At 35.8% G+C, this 24,047-nt stretch overlaps 1 protein-coding gene across 3 annotated transcripts; it reads right to left on the bottom strand.

Moving 5' to 3' along the window:
• Positions 1-102: 102 nt before the first annotated feature.
• LOC115209721 (cyclin-F-like) lies at positions 103-23,145 on the bottom strand. Of its 3 annotated transcripts, none has more exons than XM_029778218.2 (15): positions 22,971-23,145; positions 19,241-19,416; positions 17,517-17,623; positions 16,535-16,602; positions 16,009-16,199; positions 14,647-14,805; positions 13,293-13,525; positions 12,484-12,648; positions 11,473-11,596; positions 10,880-11,060; positions 9,680-9,767; positions 9,139-9,238; positions 4,367-4,503; positions 2,874-3,022; positions 103-2,616 (listed from the first exon to the last, which is right to left on the bottom strand). In XM_029778218.2, the coding sequence occupies exons 1-15, from the start codon at positions 22,975-22,977 to the stop codon at positions 2,159-2,161; spliced, it is 2,343 nt and encodes a 780-aa protein (XP_029634078.1). In that variant the 5' UTR covers positions 22,978-23,145; the 3' UTR covers positions 103-2,158. The 3 variants fall into 3 exon arrangements, with proteins under 3 accessions (XP_029634078.1, XP_029634077.1, XP_036357468.1); XM_029778217.2 differs by lacking the exon at positions 22,971-23,145 and adding an exon at positions 20,331-20,476; XM_036501575.1 differs by lacking the exon at positions 19,241-19,416 and having other exon boundaries at positions 22,971-23,144.
• Between the last annotated feature and the right edge of the window lie 902 nt (positions 23,146-24,047).

The raw sequence follows: 24,047 nt of genomic DNA, 5'->3' as shown, positions 1-24,047 counted from the left end.
AAATTAATCAAAAACAAAACGTTAAAACTGCAAAAAAGAAAAAGTAGTGAAAACTAAAGAGTTGGGAGTATTCATGTAACATGACATTTAATAACTAAAATGCTCGGGAAGTATGATATTGGCAACAATTTAATATTTGAACTTGTTTACACAAATATAAACACATGATTGCTTAGGTAATGAGTAGATACGACAATCACCCCAAATCACACTTCCGTTATGATGACAATTTGAAGGTAGCAATGTTGTTTAAATTGTAATACAGATGAAACACCCACAAATAATACATTTTGTAATCCTTTTTCAATTTCCTCAGACCACTTAAAGAATTTCAATCAGAAGTTGATAGTCTTTATTACAACAGGAACCAAAAGGTGTACTTGAAAAATAAAACTTCCATGTATTTCATATCAAATGGTAAATTATGTAATGTTAGGAATGAGCTCAACTTTTGAATGCTAATAAAACAACAGAATGTAGAATGTGGTACCAAGTGAGAAATGTCAATTTGAATGTTATATTGTTCTGAAGAGACTAGTTTAAACATTATCTGCCAGAGTCGGCATGGATAGAACATCACACAGCTAGCACGTAGTCTGAAGGTAATAAATAAAATTATTTTTTTTTTACAAACTTCTATATAGCTTCAATCTCTCATGCCCACACACATTCCGAAATATAAAGAAATATGAAGCTTATCCATCCACTGCATACATAAGTAGACTAAACCTAAAACTATGAAACATTCTAATAGATTGCTTTAACAAAATTTTCCAATTTTGGAGTAAAAAATTACTGCAATTCTAAGACAGACAAAGTTTCAAAGAATGAAAGTTTATAATTGACCTCTCACTGCAAGACAATGAAATTTATGAGATGAGTAATGAAAGAATTTGGCATTCATAACTTCCTCAAGAGGTATAGTTGAGGTGAATTTACCTCAGCAAAGAATAGAAACCAGCTTATGGACTCAGTTTATTGATCTCTTGCTCTGTGACACTAACCACAAAAAGTTTAAACAAAGATTTCATGGAACAAATTTCAACTTTCAAATTTACAACCCACCACTTTATATTGAGCAATAATGTGATGAAAGAAAGTGTGAGCAGGAGAGTGGTTATGTCTTTGAACATGATTCTCTCTCTCTCTCTCTCTCTAAATACGTAATATATATATATATATATATACATGAGAGAGAGAGAAACTGAAAACTTCCCTTCAAGCAAGTTTTAAATACACAGCTGTAGAGTTTGATTATTTACACTGTATCAACAATGCAACTTAGGTGAAATGGAGATCACAAAGAATCAAATAGGTGTAAACTATCTGTTGAAAGCCCACTTCTTACTTGGCTGCTCATCAGTTTGGAAATAAGTGATAAATTAATATCTTTCTATCCAATTTTACAAGGATGTCTTGATAGAACACTGAATACTGTGTCACTAACCTTAAGAAATCCTCTTGTATAGGTGCTTTGTGTATAAAAGCATACACATTAAAAGATGCAAACATATAATGGCAGCAAGACTTGACTGGCATGCAGTGACCGGTGCTTACCACTGACAAGGTCCAATAAATCAGAATGTGATATGGGAATTCCAGCACCCATGACAGACAAATTTCCTTTGCTATGATCTGTGTGTGTGTGTACTCTTATGCACCAAGCTTCTATATGAGAGAATCTCTCAAAGCTAACAATACAGTATTTGGTGTTCTAATAAGTCACCCATATTAAGTTAGAGGTAAAAATGACCTTTTGGTATCAGTACTGCTTCCATCACCAATAAATTTTTTATATTTTATCTATCATCTTTGCTGTAGTGAAAAATGTCATTACCAAAGACCTACACATCTTTTTTTTTTTTTAATAATGTAGTCTTCCAACATAAATCATTGTTGATAACATCAAACACTAATATACTTGAGCACAAAAATAAGTCACAATTTTACAGACTCAGCAAATGCTATTTTTTGCCACTTAATACAGAAAAAATAATGTCCCCCTATTAATCAGGCCAAAATTCACCAGCTGTGTATTTATCTAAAACTGCTTCAGATAAATATTCACACACACACATTTGTCTATATATACACACATGCATACAATAATCATGATCATCACCATCATAAACAATGAAACATTCCTGAAAACAGTCAGCTATGGAATGACAAAAGTTTTTGAAGCACTACCAATTTGAGTTTTACACTTTCTTTTGAAGCTACTGCCAACAACACAGTGTGGTCGCACACGAGATCTTGTCCGCATAAAAGCAGGATTGAACTTGGCATTGTCGTCTTCAACATCAGAGTCCTCTTCGGTCCCAGAATCATAAACAGTTCTTGCCTGAGATCGGATGTCAAGTAAATGGCAGAGATTACAGCCATCTGGCTGACTACAAGGTGACCCCTGGCGTGCATTGCTATTGTCGGAGCTTCCATTTGGTAGTGAATCCACATGAGAACTTGCAGCAGTGGTAGAACTAGAAGTTGCCGATCTTGTAAAGACAATATAAGATCGACCCTGATAACGGACTGGAGCAGCTGTCATACCACCAACACCACAGTCAGCAGGATCACAGGAACAAGTGGATGGGACATCCATAGGTTTATGTTCCACTGAAAATAAATAAAAATTAAAGAAATTATGATTAAAAAGATATACCAAGAGGGCAATCAAAGAATCAATAATTTACACACACACAAATTTTGCATCTATTTTTCATAAATCTTGGGCGGGAGGAGTTTTGTTGACAAAATTATTTTCATGGCTGAATAGTCTTCCTACTACTAAGCACTCATCCGCAATGCAAGAATAGATTGATTTTTCTGGTTAAGTAAACTGAAGCAAAAAATGAACTAATAACTATACTCACGATCATTGTCTATCACAGAATCTTCCTCGTCCCCCTCATAACCGGATAATACTGATTCATTGAGCAAAGATGGAGATAGCTGGATTTGAGTTGAGTTGTTACCATTGGATGTTGTTGGAACACCAAAGAAATCTTTCTCACTGATTGATCTGAAATACATATTCAAACAATACAGGTAAATAAATTAGTCAATGCAAAACACATTTCAACACAAATTTCTATATAAATATACCACATTTCTATAGCAGACATAATTTAACCAGATGATATCTATTTTGCAAAATAATGCCTTTATCTACTTAACATTTTCAGTTGGTGGTTTAACCCCAGATTAGCCCTCATTAAGCAACCTATGTTCAAAGGTGTTCATCTGCTTCTTGACTACACTGAGTTTTGTATATATACCAGTGGAGGCGCAATGGCCCAGTGGTTAGGGCAGCGGACTCGCGGTTTCGATTCCCAGACCGTGCGTTGTGAGTGTTTATTGAGCGAAAACACCTAAAGCTCCACGAGGCTCCGGCAGGGGATGGTGGTAATCCCTGCTGTACTCTTTCACCACAACTTTCTCTCACTCTTACTTCCTGTTTCTGTTGTACCTGTATTTCAAGGGTCCGGCCTTGTCACTCTCTGTGTCACACTGAATATCCCCGAGAACTACGTTAAGGGTGCACGTGTCTGTGGAGTGCTCAGCCACTTACACGTTAATTTCACGAGCAGGCTGTTCCGTTGATTCGGATCAACCGGAACCCTCATCGTCGTAACCAATGGAGTGCTTCCATATATACCAGTGACTACACTGTCTAATTTCTTGCAGGCTGACAGATTGCATAGTAGCTTACTTTACCATTAAACATTACACTATGCATTTCATGATTGCAGCAATATTTATGAAACTGGTATTCTATAGAAGAATTACTGCATCATTCAGCACACAAGCTTTCAGCATACACCGTAGATTTTTAGTGGGAATAAAATAATTTAAATTCATTTCAAGTTGATGATTCACAACCCTATGAGTTTCTCACCGGGATGCATTTGCTTTGCAAACACATGCACGTGAGAAACTCAGAGTAGTGACAGAGTAAATCAGCTTCAAACAATTAACACTTTATATATTGAATACTTTTTCTCAGGTGTCTTATAAAAATAGGAAAACAGACTTTCTGACATGAAGCAGCATTTAACAAACTCAACATTCTATTAATAACTATTTAATTAGTAGCCCAGCCTATATGTCTGGGATATCTCAACAGTCTACGCTTTACAACTATCATAAAAACCAGAAAATGTTTCCAAACAATAGGTGGAGAATTATAAAATCAGTTTAGTACAATTCCATTGAGTATCAAGAAATAACTGGAAAAATAATAGTAATGGAAAAACATAAAATTTTTAAGCATATTTTCTTTATATAACAAATTCCATTAAAAACAGAACAAAGCTTTGCTGTGAATTCTCTTAGCTTCCAAAACTTCAATATAATTTTACTGTACCTTTTGATAGCTTTTTTCCGAGATGGTGACATTATTAAATCCTTAGTGTTCTTACATTTACGCCGATGATTTGGATCACTGATCTGCTGCTGGCTGGCCATGCCAAGGCGAGAACAAACATCGCCATAGTGTGGTATCTAAGAATAGAGAAAACAGTTTAAGTTACAGAAAAATAAAAACAAGATTGGATCACAAATCAATATAACCCAACTACATTCAAACCCACTTCCAAATAAATTTGCCCTACATTTTGTATTATCTTTATATATAAAAGTGAGGTTGTGTGCTGTCTGTCTCCTACGATTTAGATTCCTAACTACTCCCACATTTTGCGGTGCAGTTTAACCAAAACCGGGTATCTTATAGTCGTGATTCATATCGAGCCCTTCTGGGTATTAGCGCGCGTCTACGATGAGTCTACGATTAAAAAAAAAAATTTACCATCAATTTTTCCCATTTTTAATGCAATTTTGGCATATATAAGGGAAGTAACTCTCTAAAAATTTATTATTAAATCTCAGAACGTAAAAAGCTACAGTAACACCCCCCCCAACACTTGTGGTTAGCCATATTGAGATGGCTATTATACTTTACATCTCTAAAAATGCTTATATAGTTATTTCCCTTACAAACCCGAGCGATACTGCTAGTTGTATATAAAAAAGCCACCACATAATTGACTTCACCTGGTTTAGATCCAGCTACAAAGGAACCTCTTTACTCTAAGTTCTTCATCTACATTAGTGGATGATTCACATTCTCGTAGTCCACTGCAACCTTTTCTTCACCTCCAGCCATATAATAATAGCACCTGGTAATAACACCCTAATTCAAATCACCAGCATTGTTTAACCCCTTCCTTACTAGATTTCTAACCAAAATATACCCCTTGAGTTTCAATGAAATTTTAAAATCATGAATTTAGACTAGTTTCATTAAACTGTAACTTTTTTTTTATTTAACATATTAACGTGATTTTGGGAACATAGCTGAAGAAAGGGTTCTTAATTCTATTGCATAACTTTAGTCTCAAAGTGACTAATTGCAGGTAAATTCAGCAAAATATAAAAATAAATTTTGTTGAAACATCACCACAGAAAATAAGTCAATTGGATATGCAACAAAATTTTAATATAGAAAAATTGTGCACAATACTAGATTATCAGTTTAATCTAATGCACATAACAGGTAAAAGTAAAATAAAATGAAATACTGGAACTTGTTTTTAAAGAAAGCAAAAAAAAAAAAAAAAAGAAAATGAATACACAAGAACATATATAATAAAGATTTACAAAATAGAAATTAAATCAAAACTCGTCACTCACCTTGCAGACAAATAAAAGTTAAAAAGTAAATTCGATTTTGCTTTTCCTTCCAACAGTTATTGTTTTGGAGGAATAACCTGCCTCCAACTGTATTGCTACATCTGTTCAGAACTACAGATGGTCACACTGCTTTTGAGCCCCTTCTGATTTGGTATATACCGTATCTTAACGTGTATAAAGAACCCCCTCATTTTTGAGGCTTAAAATTTGGAAAAGGTTTTGTAAGAGATTCTAATACTATCCATGTATAAGAAACTCCCATACTTTCTGAACCTAACTTTTGACAAAAAAAGGTTCCTTATACACATTAAAATACGGTAATATAAATGCATATACAATGCTCATGTTTACTATATATCAAACCAGGTATCGCTACCATTTATAACCCAGTCTACCAACCAGATAACTCATCATTTGGTTTCACCGATCTACATTGCCCATGTACCTGTTATAATCAAGGTTCATAAACGGGGTGCCATTTTCATCTACACATGTCCATGCACTGGTAGATATAAAATTCATCTGCCCCTTATCTCTGTATGCGGCCGCTAGCAGACTTCCTTTCTGCTGTTGGATTACTTCACCCTTTTTTGGGGGGGCAATTTTGCGTTTTTTATAGCCAACAGAAGCTTTGTCTACTAGCAATTACTGTAGCACACATGAACATATCACGGTTTCTAAACCCACCGCAAGGTCGACCAAACCAAAAAGAAAAGAGAAAAAAAAAAGTCAAAAAACATTATATGGCCCTGCTTATGGTATGGAGGTGAGAAATTCCAGACCACATCATACCCCAGGCCGACTAACATTATTGTCTCTTTTCCCCAGTATAAAAACTAAACCCACAGCAGTACCCAGTATTTGCTCTGCAAATTTTCCAAACCTTGATCCTCCATTTGGTGGGCTTTCCTGGCATATATTGTCGGAAGCATACCCTTCCTTTATACCTCACCATGCCCTCATCGACGGATAGGTATCTATCAGGGTTGTAGAGTGTTTTATATGCGTTTTGAATGCAGTCGATGATGGTTCAATTCCACAAGTCATGTCCTTGACATAATACTGGAAATGTATTGATCACCAAAAGGTTCCTTATTGTTCCAGTAATTTGTATCAGAGTAACGGTCTGTTTCCACAGTGATGGCTTCAAACAAACCTACTGGAAAAAATACGAAAAAAAGTCTAATTGTTTTGCTTCCTGAGAAAGACTGAGCAGATCCAATCTCCTCAGAAAAATTGCTGATAAAAATATTTTTAACCTCTTACTCCATTCAAGTGTAAAATCGTCCTCACTGTTGCCGCTTTTAGTTTCGGATACAGAATATCAGGTTTGTTTTCATACACTACGTGCTTTTGTAGTTGATTCATACTTTTGCTCGATTTCTCCATATCTTCCGTTAAAAGCCCTTAAACTCGGAATCACTGCTTGATAGCATGAATTCCTATCCATTTTAAAAGTTTTTAAAAAAAAATCGCTGAAGAAAAAATCCCAAAATTCATAGAGTTCAGATATCACGTCAGATACTACAACTCTATTATTTACTAAGTGAAATTACGTGTTTTCACGAATGTACGAACAAGATTTGTGCTGAAATTCACATTTATATAACAATGGCTTTTCTTGGCTGGATTGGTCGTTTGAGCCAAAAACTTTTTGGGTCAGCTGTGGCCAGGCTGGCATCAAAAGGGTTAATGCCCACTTTTCCATGCTTGGATAAAATTAAGGTGGATTTTCTACAGTTGAATGCTGTTTCTGTTGCCAACCCTCCCCTATTTCCAAATAAGGTAATACTCCCCATGACCAGACAGGTTTCTACCTCCAGCCATGTAAGAGCACCTAACTTTATCAAAATTTTCATTACTATATCGTAGTTTGACAGCTTGCAAGACAACATCCCAATGGTCAATAACAACACCCTCAAAAAAACTGAATAGAGAAAAATAAATTGGAATTTGTTTAATATAAATAAAAGCAAATCCTTTCTATAGACAATTTATATCCAACATATCCCTGTCCCAATAGCTCAGAACATTGCCTACACTCTGAATTAGTCTATATTTTTACTGTCAACAAACCCAACTCAAATCATCAGCATTGTTAAATGTCTACTTTTCCATGCTTGCATGGATGGATGAAATTTGTTGAAGTGGATTTTCTACAACTGAATGCTGCTCTTGTTGCCAACCCATGCCTATTTCCAAGTAAGGTAATATTCTCCATGACCAAAATGAAGGACAGTGCTAGCTTGCATGGTGAGATTCCCGTTTATAACTATCGCATGACACCAAAGCAAGGACAGTAACGCACATAACACATACATATATGATAAACTTTCAGTTTCTTTCTACCAAATCCACTAATAAGGCTTTGGCTGGTCCAGAGTTATAGTAGGAGACACTTGCCCAAAATGCAGTGGGATTGGACCAAGATCACGTGACTTGGAAGTAAGCTTCTTACCAGACAACCATACCTGCACAGAGTGTACTGGATGCTTTTCGCATGGTACCAGCACGGGCAGGGTCACCAAGTAACTGTGTAAGACAAAGACCCTCGGCTGGGAAAGGGGGGAGCAGTATTGAGGGAAGAGGCTTAAATACTATTAAAAATTATAAGTGCTGACAAGTGTTAGATTTGGAATTGTACCCTATTCCCTTCATCATCATCATCGTTTAGTGTCCGCTTTCCATGCTAGCATGGGTTGGACGGTTCAACTGGGGTCTGGGAAGCCAGAAGGCTGCATCAGGCCAAGTTTGATCTGGCAATGTTTCTACAGCTGGATGCCCTTCCTAACGCCAACCACTCCAAGAGTGTAGTGGGTGCTTTTACATGCCACCCGCACAGGTGCCAGACGAGTCTGGCAAACGGCCACGATCGGATGGTGCTTTTTATGTGCCACCGGCACGGGGGCCAGGCTAGGCTGGCAATGGCCATGAACGGATGGTGCTTTTTACGTGCCACCGGCACGGGGGCCAGGCGAGGCTGGCAACGGCCACGAACGGATGGTGCTTTTTATGTAAGCAAAAATTCAAAATCTTTAGCCAATATCAGACAATGTATTCATTCACTATTAGAATTCACTCTATATCATAGAGTGCTAAACTATATTTTAGAATTTTTTAACCTTATTGATACAATGCCAGCCTGCCCGAGACAGCCCCTGGTTCTGTGATTACAAACTTCCAGTTATTCAAATCAATAGCTTTACATCAAAATTTTATATTATGTTCCAAACACCATCGTATTTTACTGAATTCATCATTATTTTCAAAAGTAACTGAAACAAAGGCAATGTATTTCAACAGAAATTTGGTAACAAAAGGCTTAAGCTCTCATCAGTGAAAATACAGAAACAAAAAGTCTTTCTGGTAGGAATGCTGGCCAATAGCATATATTAAATAATTTACAGTACAAACATTTAAAGCTTAACAGAAAACCTGTCAACTTACCGTTCTATCACTAACTTTATCAAAATTTTCATTACTATATCGTAGTTTGACAGCTTGCAAGACAACATCCCGATGGTCAATAACAACACCCTCAAAAAAACTGAATAGAGAAAAATAAATTGGAATTTGTTTAATATAAATAAAAGCAAATCTTTTCTATAGACAATTTATATCCAACATATCCCTGTCCCAATAGCTCAAAACATTGACTACACTCTGAATTAGTCTATATTTTTACTGTCAACAAACCATAATTTAAAGCAACACATTAGTAGAAAAGTCAAGGTGCTAGACTAGACATGGTCAATCCTTAAGACAGCACATAATTGTTTGATCTAGTTTGCCCAACAAGCATTAACACTATGGCTGAATAGAATGCTAACAGAAATATCAATGTCTACAAATTAACTATTTACATTCAAATGGGAACTTTCAGGGAAGCTATATGACCACTAGTGCTTTAAGCTATGAAACCCAAACAGTTAAAAGTTCCCGTTGCTTGTAAGATCTATCATAGAAGGAACAGACAAAAAATACATACCACTTTCTATGTATGTGTATAACACAAGCACTAAGATCCCGAAGACAAACTCCAGTAAACAGTACCATTTTTTCTGGCCATAGGAGATCTGCATAAGAAATGTACTTCAAGATACAAAGAGCTTTCAAAAGAGTAATTCAAAATCTTACAAGACACAAACAAGACCAACTCTACAAACATTATACACACAAACAATATTCTTTAAATCTGTATACTTATACATCCAGTTGTTACTCTTTTACTTGTTTCAGTTATTTGATTGTGGCCATGCTGGAGCACCGCCTTTTAGTCGAGCAAATCGACCCCAGGACTTATTCTTTGTAAGCCCAGTACTTATTCTATCGGTCTCTTTTGCCGAACTGCCAAGTTACAGGGACATAAACACACCAGCATCGGTTTTCAAACGATGTTGGGGGGACAAACACAGACACATATATATATATATATATATATATATATATACATATATATGACGGGCTTCTTTCAGTTTCCGTCTACCAAATCCACTCACAAGGCATTGGTCGGCCCGAGGCTATAGTAGAAGACACTTGCCCAAGGTGCCACGCAGTGGGACTGAACCCGGAACCACGTGGTTGGTAAGCAAGCTACTTACCACACAGCCACTCCTACGCCTATACCCTAAAAATATTTAACCCAGGGTACAAAACACTGTTTTACCTATAAAGTGCTAGAGGTAATAAAAAACTGGCCACTCCCCCATTGGCCTAAATCTTTTTCAATCTACACTAATCAATTTTAAGTGTAGGCAAGAGTCACATAAAGTGGCTCTTAGATGTAACACCAGCTTCTTTATCATGGAGAATTTTGGTGAAATCAAAGTTGCTGTTAATTAGCCCAAGGTTGGCCCTGGTCCAGCAGACCAATTCCAAGTCACTATCAGGGCATATGGTCCTCCATACAGTAGCATATTATCAAATGTACCCTTCTGCTTATTTAAAACAAAAGGGTAATAATAGAGATGTAACTGCTATTTCAAGTGACTATGTAGAAGCTATCTTGCTTTTATCAGAAAAATAAAAAATGCGACTATGTATAACATGAGAATTGTTAGCACAGAGGGGGGGGGGGGGCAGTTACAAGCCTTACATAGGTCGCTTATGAGAAAAAGTAAAGGATGCGTACAACTAGAATAGCTAAAGAACAATATACTAAGATAAGTAGAAGCAAGAGGTGACCTACCAGACTTTAATATGATGCGAGACAGAATGAAAGCACTTGCTGCCATCTCTGCAGCTGAGTATTGACCCAACTCTGAATGGAGTAAACAGAGTTCACAGATGTAATTGACCAAATTATGACTGACTGAATCCACCTCATCTAACAAACAAAATATTGCTGCAAAGTCAAGACTTGTTGGTCTCTGAAAGAAAGAAACAGATCTTAATTTGAAAACAGTCACACACTGACAAAAAGTTAAATTTACAAAAGCTTAGATAATGGCTAGAAGAATACTGAGCAAAACCGGACAACCAGTTGATCTAGCAAGTGCACAATGATACAGTTGGGAGGCAGGCCCCGAAACACTGTGCGTTCTTCCCTGATGACCCCATAAACTTTCTACTATCCAGTATGCGGAGCCTAGCACTTGCATCTGCAAGTATGCAAAATATCAAAGAAATGAAACTTTCAAGACCAGAAGCTGTTTGTCACTGCCTCAGCCATAAAGTTGTGACAACCTTAAAATAAACTTTAGCTTTGTTTTTGGTAAATATAAGAAGGGTATTACTTACACTTGGGAGGGGGGGGGGGACAAAAACAAAGGTATTACTTACCCTGATACTGCCTTTTAAGGTGGCTACAATTTCCCCCATCATTTTCACAACATCTTCATATTTGTATGTGTTATCAGTTAACCAAGCTGCTTCACGAATTGTAATTATATCTTTACCTAAATATCTAAAGAAGGAAGAAAGAAAATGTGTGAAGAGTTTTAAAAATATATACAAGTACATAAATAAGAAATGTCTTAGCTTGCTGGCAAAATTAGTAGAGTAGTGGATAGAATACCAAGTGTTATATAACCGTACTCAAGTTAATTTTGCCTTTTATTTGTCTCAGGTTAATAATAAACTAGATATCAACTGTGGACCATGTTGTACTCAAGTTAGAAATTGTTTTTATTAGTCACTGAAACATAAATTGACACGTTTCAAACGAGCTACAACATTCTACTTCATTTGTGTCTCATCCTCTAAACATCTTAATAGGAGATAAATTTGCTACATATAAAACAAATCTTTGCATCATCTCTGTATAAGGAGGTGAAACTAAGAGTAGAAAGTTTATTAATATAGAGATAGGCAACACAAGTGTGTATGCAAAAAAAAAAAACCCATCTTCCCAGAGACATTGAAGAATGCATGTGTTAGGTTCTAGAGCTGTCTTCAGTCATTACACTACAACCATGTTGGTATACCACCATGCAGAATTTTAGTTGAACAAATCAACCCCAGTACTTATTCTATCAGTCTCTTTTACCAAGCTGCTAAGTCACAAGGACATAAACACACCAACATTGGTTGTCAAGTGGTGGTGGTGGTGGACAAGCACACAGAGACACACACACCCGTGAAGGGTTTCTTTAAATTTCTGTCTACCAAATCCACTCATTGCCTGAGCTATAGTAAGACCCTTGGCCTAGGTGCCATGCAGTGGTATAGAACCATGTAGTTGGGAAGCAAAGGTTTCACCACCTGTACCTAGTTCACAGTTTATCATATTTCTGTACATTAACAGTAAATGGCATGCACTACTCAAAATACTGACAAGTGGAAAAGACTCACCTTGAACAAACTAACATTGACACCACACCAAGAAGCTGCAAGATCCCTCTGGAAGTTGGGTGGATTTTTAAATATCGATCCATCAAAGCAATGGAGGCATGCAAAGTCTGACTAGACAATTCTTTCATTTCAGCAACTTCCACAAGCCAATCAACCAAGATGTACCTGGAAGTGAATATTTGAACTGATGACTAAAAAACAGTTATTGTTGCAACAAGTAACATCCTTAATGAAACATCTACAAAGGAAACATTTGTGTTGAATAAATAATAATATCTCACCTTTCTAGATTTAAATAAAGTATCTGACAGGGTGGCTCATGAGAGCTGTCAAGTTCATGTATGAGGGAACTACAAGGTCAGGACTGACCATATGGTGAGCAATTTGAAGTTCATCAAGGCTCTATCCTGAGCCTTCTCATCTTCATCAAATTCAAGAAACCCTAACAGCAGAAATTGTCTGTCCATGGGTGGAGCCCATTTGCAGATGATCTGGATCTTAGAGCAGAATCAAAGATCTGTTAGGGACGTTTAAAATCTGGAAAGACTGTAGATGAACAAAACTAAAACTAATGTTAATAAATAGCTGGAATCACTGCAGCTTCAGTGATAGATAAGCAGTCATTGATTTGGTATGAAAAAGGAGTAGGTAGAAGCACAGTTTAATGAAGATGTGGCAGCTACCCAGAAGTGCATGACTGTTAAAGTAACAGTGAACCAATATGAAAGGAAAAAAAAAAAAAAAAAAAAAAAAGGAAATATAAAAACTGCCTTTTGACATGCAAAAAGAGGTTAGGAGCCTGAAATTACCTCATATTTGGTGTAAGTTCATGATTGCATCGGAATATCTTTTGAATTGAGGAAGATTTTGAGGAGTGCACAAAATCCCGTATGAAAGCAGCAGCTTGGGTTTGATGAAGACCACCAAACTTTGATGAAGCGTAGTAATGGCAAAGGGTGAGTTGAGCATTTAAATTCCCACTACTGGCAATATCACGTAGTTCTCTGATGCTTTCTAGTTCCTCAGAAGGCTCCAAATTTTGCTATTGTTACAAAACAGAACAAAACGTTTTTTATGGTTTAATTTAAAAGGTTCTGAATATTAATTGAAATCAAACTAATATATATGCGTTTACATTTTTTAAGTAGCAGACTGGCATTTTAATCATTTAGGGAAATCTATCTACAGCCAAATGGTTTTATATTTCATTTTACATGTTCTTACTGTTTCTGAAACAGTACAGAACAATATTTCGGCTTTTTTTTTTTATATATCATTACTTTTCTCAGACAGAAATTTATTTTTATCACAATAATAGTGTTTAAAAATTATTTCAGAATTGTGATTAAGTTAGTAATGTGTCCACCTACCAGCTGAGCAGTGTCATGAACAGGACACGACACCTAACTTTTAATGTCCTTGTCTACCTAGTAGAAAAACAAGTTTTGTTAGCATAGTTTTATTATGGATAAGGAATAATCTTTCCTTAATAAAGTTTGCAGTGGCACTTCAATAACCCAGTGAGTTTATGGGACATTAGTCTATCTCATGAATAGCGAGCTTCAAATTTTGTGCTAACCAGAGAATAATAAAATGCCATTTCATATTCACTGCAGATGCTTCAATATAAAAACAAAATCTTGTGATGAGGTGACTAATGTATTGATTAGCAATGTTGTTTAATTCCATGTCAATCTCAATCTAGTAGACATCTGATCATCCTATTGTTTAAACCCTTTTGTAACCAACTCTGGCTCTGAGTACAAATGTCTTTTTTTCATAAGTGTTGAATTAAAATCTTCCACCAAACCTTAGTCACAATTTATGTTCCTAACACTAGCTGAATGATAACTAAGTTATTTTACTAAATTCTTTGTTATATATAAAATAATTGAAACAAACACAGAGCATCTCAAAATAAATACAGTAACAAAAGGGTTAAGGCCACATTATCTCTGTCCTTTATGCTAAGATGTCAAGTGTGATTCTGTTGCTATTTCTACAAGATGGAGCAACCAAGTAAGAGGCTCTCATTTGCAATATCATGTACCAATTTGGTAAAATATTTGATAGTGAAAGTTTTTGGAATAGTAATCAATGTTCGTTGCAGCTAGCAAAGGGGAAAAAACCCTATGAATCAAGCAAAAGACATCAAAGACTTACATTGTTTATATATTTCTTCTCCCATAGCATGAAAGAGGCTGCAGCAGATCCTTGTTCCTTCGCTTCTTCCAGCAATGACATTGTTTCCTGTTGACCTCCTTCTTCTCCCAGCAGCATTATAGTCTTTACAACACAGATCTGTATTTTAGGATCAACCACCTGAAACAACAAATAAGGCTGCCTTGGGTTTTGTGTATATGTATAGACAGCTCCCAGTGAATTCCAGTTGTTGATAAACCAGAGACTCAGTCAGCCACTGTTCCCATACTACCAACCCAATATTTGCAATGTCTAACAATATTCTTCTACCAATGTATAGACAGCTCCCAGTGAATTCCAGTTGTTGATAAACCAGGACTCAGTCAGCCAACTGTTCACCATACTAGCCAACCCAAGTAGTTGATGCAACAATATTCTATACCAAGGCGCAGGAGTGGCTGTGTAGTAAGTAGCTTGCTAACCAACCACATGGTTCTGGGTTCAATCCCACTGCGTGGCATCTTGGGCAAGTGTCTTCTGCTATAGCCCCGGGCCGACCAATGCCCTGTGAGTGGATTTGGTAGACAGAAACTGAAAGAAGCCTGTCATATATATGTATGTGTGTGTGTCTGTGTTTGTCCCCCTAGCATTGCTTGACAACCGATGTTGGTGTGTGTTTACGTCCCCGTCACTTAGCGGTTCGGCAAAAGAGACCGATAGAATAAGTACTGGGGTCGAGTTGCTCGATTAAAGGCGGTGCTCCAGCATGGCCACAGTCAAATGACTGAAACAAGTAAAAGAGTAAAAGAGAGTAAGTTATCGTACAATATCTGCTGCTAACTACACAGCATTCTATCCTAAAAATATACCTAAATTATATTCTGAACAATGCAAACTTACCTTAAATGAAAATACAAGTTAAAAGCCATTCATGTTCCTGTTCGGAGTAGAGACCTATAACTAATAAAGCTAAAACCAGTTTCTATTCTGAACAAAATTTTTTACCTTTTCAATAGTACCCCTTTGTTTCTTGTTATTTTTCAATTCCTTCCATCAAATGTTTACTAAATATTGAAGAGCCCATTTGAACCCTTTTATTAGCCACAAAGAAATATTTTCTATGTCAGTTTTCCTATGCTTGCATTAATTGGACAGCTCTTGTTGCCCTCCATCGTTTGGCACACACACCAACAAAAGAAATAGACCATCCTGGTTGTGTTTGGCATGGCTTTTACAGGTGGAAGTCCTGTCACTGACTACTTTGCAGTTTAGACTAAACAGAGTTAACCTTTTACTTCATCTCTAAAAACAACTGTTAAAGGCAATAGGTACTGTTCTGTCTAAGCAGACTGATTGCTCAAGAAAAAGGGAAAAGATACTAACCTTACGTAAATAGATCCGGAGGTAGGTGAAAACACATTCTTTGCAGCATGCACCATTTAGAGACCATGGAGGGCGAATGAACAGCCAACAGAAGGGATCAGAACCTGAACATAACCTTTCCACTTTACAAAACATCTCAGCAGCAACAAAGCCATTATGTGTTATTTGTTTATTTTCTTTATCACCAGGTACTGCAAAGATTTACGTAAAATTTCATTAGAAAATTATCACAATTTACAAACCAAATACTAATTAAGATTTAATGTTTGATAAAATTTCATCATTGCAATTAACTGTAGTTTTAAATTACACAAGTCAATCAACTGCATAAAATATGTGAATTTGATTGACTTAAGTTAGGGGTTATGTTAAATGCAGTAAGTAAGAGTTTATAAAATAGTTTTAAATTACACAAGTCAATCAACTGCATAAAATATGTGAATTTGATTGACTTAAGTTAGGGGTTATGTTAAATGCAGTAAGTAAGAGTTTATAAAATAGAATAAACTTAAGAGCAGATACATACATCCTTCATTATAAAGATGCGCCAGAGCTAATTTCACCAAAGCTTCAACGTTACACTGACTGGCAGCACTGAAAAGTATGAGAAAGCCTAAGGTTATCTTTTAGGACAAAAATAACTGACTTTTTTTTTTTTTTTTTTTTTTTTTTGCATTGGCACAAAGTTTGCAAATTATATATTAATGTAAAGCAAAGAAATTAAATATAGAAAACTAAAGACCATTGTGTTGTATTCTATGTTTAGTTTCTGCCACACAAATGCCATATACTAGTAACAAAATGAATTCTTACTTAGATATGCTACAAATTTATAAAAGAAACCGAGATTGTGAGATATTTATGCCTTTCTCAAAGAAAATTAGCTTCATACAAATATTTTCTGCTATTTTGTGTCACTTTTTTGATTTTGTGCAATATATAATAGATTCTGCTTTACTTTCACTATGTTAAAAAAAAAAAAAAAGCTTTACACAAAATTTGTTCAAGTCACTCCTCCCACACTCAAAAGTAAATGGTCAATCCATTAATATTTAAAAACCAATTATGAGCAGATAAAAAATGGTAATCTTGTGCAAATGTATTGCCAAGTTTCAATTTCTTCAACATTATCAATTCAATTTCTTCAACATTATTTGTTATTAATGACATGACAGAACTGTATGTAAAATCAAACTAGAACTTGTTTAGAAATAAATTGTCTCTTTATAGGCTGTTTCTATAAATGATATATAGAAGTTCTAAAAAGGAAACTCAGATAAATTTCTTTAAAAAGAGACATTTAATACTAATTATTCTTGAATCACAGACCATTTAAATTTATTCGAAAGAAAAGATTTTCTTAATCAATATCCAAATTAATTTACTAGAGAATTGTACAAAGGTCATTTATGTTATTACTGTGTGTGTGTGTGGGGGGGGGGAGAGATAGAGAGAGAGATGCAGAAAAAAAACAAAAACTGATAACATTCTTGAACTTTTCTACTCACTTCTCAAAATGCTTGATATTATTTGCTGATGGCCAGGAATCTTGGAAATTAACAACAGACCATATAGACAAACTGTTATCAATGAGATTTCGGAAATAAGGATGAACCTGAAAATATAAGTAATATCTTTATATATAAAAGTCAAGTTGTGTGTCTGTCTCCTACGATTTAGATTCCTAACTACTCCCACATTATAGTCGTGATTCATATCGAGCCCTTCCGGGTATTAGCGCGCGTCTACGATGAGTCTATGATTTTAAAAATCATTTACCATTTTAATGCATTTTTTCGCTATTATATAAGGGAAGTAACTCTCTAAAAATGTCTACGATGAGTCAACGATTAAAAAAAAAATTTACCATCATTTTTTCCCCATTTCTAATGCATTTTTTTTGCTATAACTCTCTAAAAATGCTTTATAGTTATTTCCCTTACAAACCCGAGCAACGCCAGGCGATACTGCTAGTTTGTTAATAATTGAAAATGAAGAGTTACACACACCATGTGTGTGGGCTTAGCCGTGTGGTTACTTCGTTAATCTGAACTCTCGTTGAATTCTTCATACCCTGAAAATCACTGGCGCTGTCTCGCACACTTTAAATCAGCGGTGGTGCCCCAGCATGGCCGCGGCCTTCAGGCTAAAACATTTTAAAGGATTTTAAGGATTTATACACACACAACCTTTTCAACCCAACCAGACCAATCTTTACAAGATTTAAACATACATGAAAACTTTTGAGCATTGAAATTGTACTTTGCCTGGAGACATTATGAAACACTCAGTATTTATCACAGCAAGACACATCCATGACAGATGAGAAGCAGGAGGTTAGAATTGCAGGGTAATTTCACAGAATTGTAGCATTTAATCCTCAGGTATTGGCTTTCATGCATATCCTCACCTATGGTCATGAATGTTGGGCAATGACTGAAAGAGTATGATTGTGAAAAATAAGTGGGGTTCCTCCAAAGGATCTCTGGAGTAATGTCTTTCAACAAGGTGCATAACTCAGAGCTCTTCAGGTTGAACCACTATTCTTCTGCAGAGAAAAGTCACAGCTGTGGTACTATGGACATGTGATTAAAATGTTACAGGAGAGAATCACAAGACGGTTTTTTTACAAGCCAAGACAACAAGCAGAAGACCTTGGGGTAGACCAAAGACAAGATGGTTGGACAACATCATGCTTGGGAGTGAACCTTAGAAGGTGCTCGAGGACTTATTCCAACAGGTCCTCCAAAGAATAGTGGAACAGAGAAGATAGTCGGAAACATACACACAGGATGGATAATTTCCAAAGTAAAATAGGCGCAGGAGTGGGTGTGTGGTAAGTAGCTTGCTAACTAACCACATGGTTCTGGGTTCAGTCCCACTGCGTGACATCTTGGGCAAGTGTCTTCTGCTATAGCCCTGGGCCGACCAATGCCTTGTGAGTGGATTTGGTAGACGGAAACTGAAAGAAGCCTGTCATATATATATGTATATATATATGTTTGTGTGTCTGTGTTTGTCCCCCTAGCATTGCTTGACAACCGATGCTGGTGTGTTTATGTCCCCGTCACTTAGCGGTTCGGCAAAACAGACCGATAGAATAAGTGTCGGGGTCGAGTTGCTCGATTAAAGGCGGTGCTCCAGCATGGCCGCAGTCAAATGACTGAAACAAGTAAAAGAGTAAAGAGTAACAGGGCATCATATTGGGCAGGAGAGGAAACAAGTCACTTACAGCTCTCATATTTAATAATTCTTTAATATGAAGTTCTTTCAGCAGTAATATAAGAATTTCTTCAGGAAGATTCCAAATAGTGACCCTGCTTCGGGTCCGAGGTCCTGTTGCTGTCACGTGGATGGGTATAAAAGCACTCTCTGATCCCTTTTGAAGGCTGCTTAAACTTCGTATCACTGCAAAATTCAGAATACCAAAATGAGTCTGTATACAATAGCAATCTGTATCTAAAACGTCGAATAAAAGGAATGGTTAAAAAATGCATAGTAAAACTGATGTTGGATGAGATTGTTTGAAAAATAAGTGCGCGGAAAGAGTATGACCGAAATTTAAATTATCAAAAAAAAGTTGAAAGGGCGAAAGGTGCGTGTGTGTCTGTCTGCATACATAGATACACATACTTCTTTATGTTGGTTTAGATTAGTAAAGCTTTCGTTAAGAAGTGCATCAAAATTTAACCTTAATCATTTATTGAAAAGATAGATGACCATATCCATATTTAGGCAATCGCCCTAATATGGACACAGACTTCATCTCCACTTCAGCAGCAGTCTTCCGTAACCAGTCACTAGAGTATATCCAGTGCCTGACATGCCCGCCTCTCACAGCTTCTAACTACCAACAGCTTGGAGGCAGTTATAAATGTTCAAATGTAAACCAGAGACAGCACACAAACAAGCAGCTGACAGAGATGGGCCCTTATAGTTGTGAGAAAACTATTCTCAATTGAGGAACATTTTGCACCTCTTGATTTTCTACAATTTCTCTGTAGTTTGGGAGAATAAAATATTTGAATACCTAATGAAATCTTATTGATACAAGATCAAGAGCAGCGTTTTTGATCTAAGCACACTATTTCTCTGCTTGCAACTTTTTTTAGTTTTTGGTAATTTCAGAAAATGTTCTTCTACAAACTATCTCGTACGACACTAAACAGGGAGGGGGGGCACCCCTCCTAACAAAATATATGACATCGTAATTACCAATCACAATCAGATGTGAAATGGTCATTTTCAGAAAGCAATGTCCTAAGCTACATTAATCAGAATGGTAAATACCAAATGTATAAAGACAAAATAAATCAAATTACCTAGAAGGGCCAGCTTTTTGTATAGAAATCTAATCATAATTAGGACGGAGTACAAAAAGTAAAACATCACTAATGGTTACAAACAAATCCATGCCATCCAGGATTTGTTATGAAAATATGAGATGAAAACAGGTCTTCAAAAAATTGCAATAGTACAACAGACAGATAAGTACGCACGTATCTATCTATATACAACACACAATGTATATGACGAGTGGCCAGCTGCTGAACAAAAAAATTGTCTTGTGTGTTATCGCCAAGGAAACTTTACATCACAAGACATGTCTAGACAAGAGTTTAGTTCTAATTAACGACGATCATGTCAAATTTGGAACATTCTTCATACAAAAATAGACATGTCAAATACAAGATAGATTGTAATTGTGCAATCAAGATAAAACTATTCAGTTTAAAGGAACAACAACGCGAAAACTTTTTGGTGAGAATCACTTTCAATGAAATTAAATCATAACTTTGGAGATTAAATAAATACAGCAAACGAATTTAGATAATTGCCAGACTGGAATTTCTATTGAAAAAGTAAAACATAGGAGACTTTTATATTTTATGATTGAACACTTGCTAGTCACATCGTGAATAACAGATTAAACATTTTATCCGGACAAACTTCGAAGGAAAAACTGGCGGGCATCATAGGAACCTAAATATATAATGTTCCCCTTTAAGAACGGATTATCTTGAAGATTAATCAGATCGAAATACAACAGGGATACTAAAACACTAAAGAAACAATGAAACGTTTTTTATGAAATTATCTTGGGTAATTTTTTAAAAATTTCTTTTTTATGCATAAAAAAAAAAAGATAACCTCTACATACGGTGGTGCCCCAGCATGGCCGCGGCCTTCGGGCTAAAACATTTTAAAGGATTTTAAGGATTTATATATGAAATATCCAAAGTTGTGATTAAAATAAAACTAGTTCGCAATATTATTTGTCTGTCATGTTCTCCCCAGAAAACACGTGTAGCCAGGTAAAGTTTATATGCAAACTGATCCCAAAACTAGTAAGATGTAGGAATTAAAATAATTTTAAATAAATAAAAAAAAAGTCCAAGCCCTTAAAAATAAAATGATAAAAACAAGTGGCGGCAAGTAAAGGAGGGAAAGTTGGAAGACTGCCTAAAAAAAAAAAAAAAAAAAAAGACGAAGTCGTGGAGGAAGAGGTGGGGGAGTTACAAGTCCGTTAAAAGTTGAGAACAGTTAGGGTTTGAAGAGATCCAACGAAGTATGAACATATAGAAAGTTGTCAGAAAAGAAAAAGACAAAACAAAAACTATAATACAAAGTATTCTGATGCTTCCTTCTCCTCAACTTTCAATTTAATTCAAACACTTCCATTCATTCTCTCAGAGTGAATTCTACTAGCAATTCCATGCATGTGTGTCCAAATATTCAGTTTATAAACTTTATAAACAAAAATACAAGAAATCAATGTTTAAGTTAATGTTGAAATAGAAAGAAAATACTTCCGAAGTATGACTGAAAATAAATAGTTGCTCAAAGAGTTACAGGTTTAATATACAAAGAGATGAGTAAATTATTTGTCTTGTGAATATCAGTTGCAGTGTTGGGGAGGTGGGAGTGTTTGTATGGCATCAACATTATCCAGACAACAGACACGAACACCGAGAAATTTTAGGGCTTAGGAATCGAATAGAATGGGATTTTATTCAGTATTCTAATTGAAAACAAAGCCCCCCATGAAAAAAAGGTTCACGAAAACGACAGAAATTTATCTCGACTGGTACTTAAGTCGGAAGGAATACAGCTAAGCATTTTGTCCGGCGTGCTAACGATTCTGCAAGCTCGCCGCTTTAAAACTATTTTAAATATTGATCTCAAATTTTGGCACAAGGGCAGCAATTTCGGGGCAGGGGGGGGGGTGTAAGTCGATTACATCGACCCCAGTGCTCAACTGGTACTTAATTTATCAACCCCGAAAGGATGAAATGCAAAGTTGACCTCAGCAGAAATTTGAACTCAGGACAAGAAGACGGGTGAAATGCCACTAAGCATTTCGCCCAGCGTACTAAACTACTCTTAATATTAAAGACGTAGAATAAATTCCTGTTGAGTATTTTTATTTTAATGAATTAAGACAGTCATGTGAGAAATTAGTATTCTGCAAAATGAAACAGTAAGTTTTTTTAATACGAAACATCTAGTCTTTTTTTTAAAAAAAAATCGTTATAGCTCCAAATAAAGTGATGTGGATACAAATAAATAAAAGCTTACTCATTTAACTTAATACAGGATCAAGTATCTGCTTTAAATTAGATCTTAATTTTAGAATCAAGTATATTTTGTTTTTAAATATAAAATTTAAATATACGTAGTATCTGTACAAATAGTCGCATCAATGAATTGCGTAAAATTTTAGAATCGACTATATTAACACTACTTTGCAATAAATGTTTTAAAATATTGCAAAGTAGTGTTCAATTCGTTCAAACTTAAGGGAAATTGATAGATTTTTTTTTTCCAACGAAACTATTTAAATTGGTGAAAGTAAAAGAAACATTCAAAAACACAAACAAGTTTAGGGAAAAACAAAATGTTGAAAATGTAACAGAAATTAGATGGAAAAAAATATAAGTAAAACTGTGTATCTTACAAACCTTTCATAGTTTCAAATTTGGAAACTCCCTTAAAAAATAGTTGACACCCGGCCTTAGGCCTTGCGATGTCTCAAGCTCTCCTCACACTTCTCCCTACAAAACCAATTACTTCTCTCCGACCTCTTCTTACACTTTCCACTCCTACTTTACTCAAACCACACACTGCAATAATTTCTTTACTTTCTTTGTCCCCCTCTCTTTATAATCGTTACCAACTCTGTTTTACTTTCTACCTCCCCTTCTCCAATTAACTGCCACTCTCAGCCGTTAAAAGCCCATCTCCGAAGATCTTCTCCCCCCCCCCCTCATTGTCAACATCATCGTCACCGTTATTGACAACCCCCACCTTCGACCGGAGCCTTTTCATTGGTCCGTTTGCTAGATACGGTTACATTCCCAGCATGCTAAGTACCAGTGCACTTGCCAGATTTGTCCAGTCCCGCTTCGAACTCATCTCTCGGCGGTAAACTTAAAAATTCTTTCTCCCGAGCAACTGTTTGAGTGCGAAATAGGGAAAAGTCTCAACTGGAAACATGTCAAGATCGCAAACCGATTTCGATCCCGGCTCGTTGACATTATTTTATGTCCTGAGAGAGATACAAGAATCATCCAATATATTTTAATCACGATAAATATATATATAGAGTGCTTGTGTTTAAATTGAATAAATTTTGCAAATATTTAATTATACGGTAATCGGTCTCTTTTTTGTAAATATTGGGAAAGGATGGTTAATTCACTTGATTCTGATGTTTTCCTTGGGCCGGAAAATATGAAGACTATATTAAGGCTAAAACGTAGTGAGTCAAAACATTTCTTGGATCTTTTCGGTTTGAACGGCAGTTTTTAACATAGTTTCTAGGTAACTAAAAAATGTTAAACTTCGTATACTGGTAGAATGTGTTTATAAAACATCTTTTTCTCTTGGCTTTATTGAGAAAATTCTATAGTTTGTAAGATATTTTTTTTTCTGCAATTTCAACCAATCAGTGACGTCTATTGAGGTAAAAAAACATTCTGTGTCGTATGAATATGTCCCTCGTTTAAGAAACAGATTGGGTTTATTTACATTTGTGA

The sequence above is a fragment of the Octopus sinensis genome, linkage group LG3 (genome assembly GCF_006345805.1).
Source record: "Octopus sinensis linkage group LG3, ASM634580v1, whole genome shotgun sequence".
Lineage (NCBI taxonomy): Eukaryota > Metazoa > Mollusca > Cephalopoda > Octopoda > Octopodidae > Octopus > Octopus sinensis.
This window is presented reverse-complemented; position numbering and strand designations above follow the sequence as displayed.

Bases quoted from the DNA above. Each gene is read 5' to 3' on its own strand.
- LOC115209721 (XM_029778217.2), bottom strand. From the start codon at position 20,397: ATGTTTTACTTTTTGTACTCCGTCCTAATTATGATTAGATTTCTATAC. The intron at 17,624-19,240 runs GTAAGTGACTTG...TTATATTTTCAG, and splicing joins AATTATTAAATATGAGAGCT to GTTCATCCTTATTTCCGAAA. The intron at 16,603-17,516 runs GTGAGTAGAAAA...CATACTTTTCAG, and splicing joins AATATCAAGCATTTTGAGAA to TGCTGCCAGTCAGTGTAACG.